The 1,965-nt window shown below is 64.9% G+C and overlaps 1 protein-coding gene across 1 annotated transcript in view; it reads left to right on the top strand.

The window, feature by feature from the left end:
• Positions 1-325: 325 nt before the first annotated feature.
• LOC121339059 (adhesion G protein-coupled receptor L1-like) overlaps positions 326-1,965 on the top strand; it is a gene marked incomplete at its 3' end in the record, with an annotated part of 43,815 nt that continues 42,175 nt past the window's right edge. The window contains exon 1 of the mRNA XM_041410534.1: positions 326-401. Within this exon, the coding sequence (XP_041266468.1) occupies positions 326-401 (76 nt within the window). The remainder of the gene's footprint in view (positions 402-1,965) is intronic.

Raw genomic sequence — 1,965 nt, forward strand, 5'->3', positions numbered from 1 at the left:
CCAAAAGCAGCGCCCAGAGCAGCGCCTGCACCCACAGCTGGAACGGGGGGTCCCAGCCCCAGCCGGGCCCCCCGGGGGACATCGCCCCCCCCCGCTGTCCCCTCCCGTGTCCCCCTCCCCCGGTGTCCCGGTACCGCCCGTGTCCCCGGCTTTGTTCCCGAACCCCCGGGAATGGGGGAGGGTCGGGCCTGGCCCGGCCACGCCCCCCCCGGCCCCCCCAAAACCCTCCCCTGCCTGACCACGCCCCTTTCCTCAGGACACGCCCCCATCACCACGGCAACGGCGCGCCGGTACCGCCCCTTTCTTTAGCCGCGCCCGCATCACCATGGCAACTGACCACGCCCCCCTCCCAGAGGCCGCGCCCGTCCCCATGGCAACCCCGCGCGCCCTCTGTCGCTATGGTAACGCCAGCACCGCGCCCTTTCAGAGGCCACGACCACTAAGGGGACGCGCCCCTTACGTCCTATCACACATCCAGGCCACGCCCCCTCGAAGACCACGCCCCCACTCAGTCCCATGGCAACGCCCGCTCCCTTCCCAGGCCCCGCCCCCACGGGGGGGCGGGTGACACCCCCGGGAGGGGGAGGAGACCCCAGACCCGTCCCCGCCCCCCCCGCCCAGCGCCCCTGTCTATCCCGGTCTCTATCCCGATATCCTGGTCTCTTTCCCGGTCTCTATCCCGATACCCCGCTGTCTATCCCGGTCTCTATCCCGATACCCCGCTGTCTATCCCGGTCTCTATCCCGATACCCCGCTGTCTATCCCGGTCTCTATCCCGATACCCCGCTGTCTATCCCGGTCTCTATCCCGATACCCCGCTGTCTATCCCGGTCTCTATCCCGATACCCCGCTGTCTATCCCGGTCTCTATCCCGATACCCCGCTGTCTATCCCGGTCTCTATCCCGATACCCCGCTGTCTATCCCGGTCTCTATCCCGATACCCCGCTGTCTATCCCGGTCTCTATCCCGATATCCCGGTCTCTATCCCGATATCCCGGTCTCTATCCCGGTACCCCGCTGTCTATCGCGGTCTCTATCGCGATATCCCGATTCCCCCTCACCTCTCTCCCGCTCCCGCCGCCTTTCCCCTCACGGGCCCGCTGCTCCCGCGGGCCCCGCCCACCACCTGCTCCAGACCCTCATTGGCTGCGCCGCCCGGCCCCCGCTTCCCATTGGCCAGTGCGGCTCCGAGTCCCACCCCGACGCTTCCCATTGGTCAGGGCTGCCGTCAGTCCGGAGATCGCCCCGCCCCTGCCCCATCATGAAACTCGAACCCGCCGAGGGGCGGGGCCTCGGACAAGGGGCGGGGTCTCACAGGCTTGATATGTGATGGGCGGGGTTTGTGTAGGGGCGGGGCATCAGTGATTGACAGGGGAGGGGCGGGGCGTGGTGGGCCAGGGGCGTGGCTTGCACTGCCAGCCTCGTGCCTGGCACGAGAGCTCATTAATTAACCCCCTTAATTAAACTAACGGGGCCAGGCCCTCCAGTAAACCCTGCTCTGTGCTCTGTGTCAATTAATGCACCCTCACGTCATAACCTCCAGCTCATTAACCTTTCTCATTAATGCTTCTTCATTAACATTTCCATTAATGCTCCCCTTTAATAAAACTCCTCCCTAAAGCTCACCTCATTGGCACCTACCTTCATTAACGCCCCTCATTAGCACCCTCCCTCATTAACCCCCCCCATCACTGAAGCTCTGGCTCACTCCTGCCCCGCCCATCTTCATTAATGCCCCTCATTAGCAGCACTGCTCGTTAACACTACTCCCTCACCAACCGCATTTACTGTCCCTCATTGCCGCGTCCATTTACCCTGCCCTCATTAACGCTCCTCATTAACGCCCCTCATTAACGCCCTCATCAGCCCCGCTGAGCGGCAGCGCTGCAGTGCCGGCGGTGACCGCGGGGGGGCGATGGAGGGGGAATGGCCTGGGGGTGACAGCGAGGGGACACCCGGGGGGG

This window comes from Onychostruthus taczanowskii, unplaced genomic scaffold (genome assembly GCF_017590055.1).
Source record: "Onychostruthus taczanowskii isolate IOZ18803 unplaced genomic scaffold, ASM1759005v1 scaffold326, whole genome shotgun sequence".
Taxonomy (NCBI): domain Eukaryota; kingdom Metazoa; phylum Chordata; class Aves; order Passeriformes; family Passeridae; genus Onychostruthus; species Onychostruthus taczanowskii.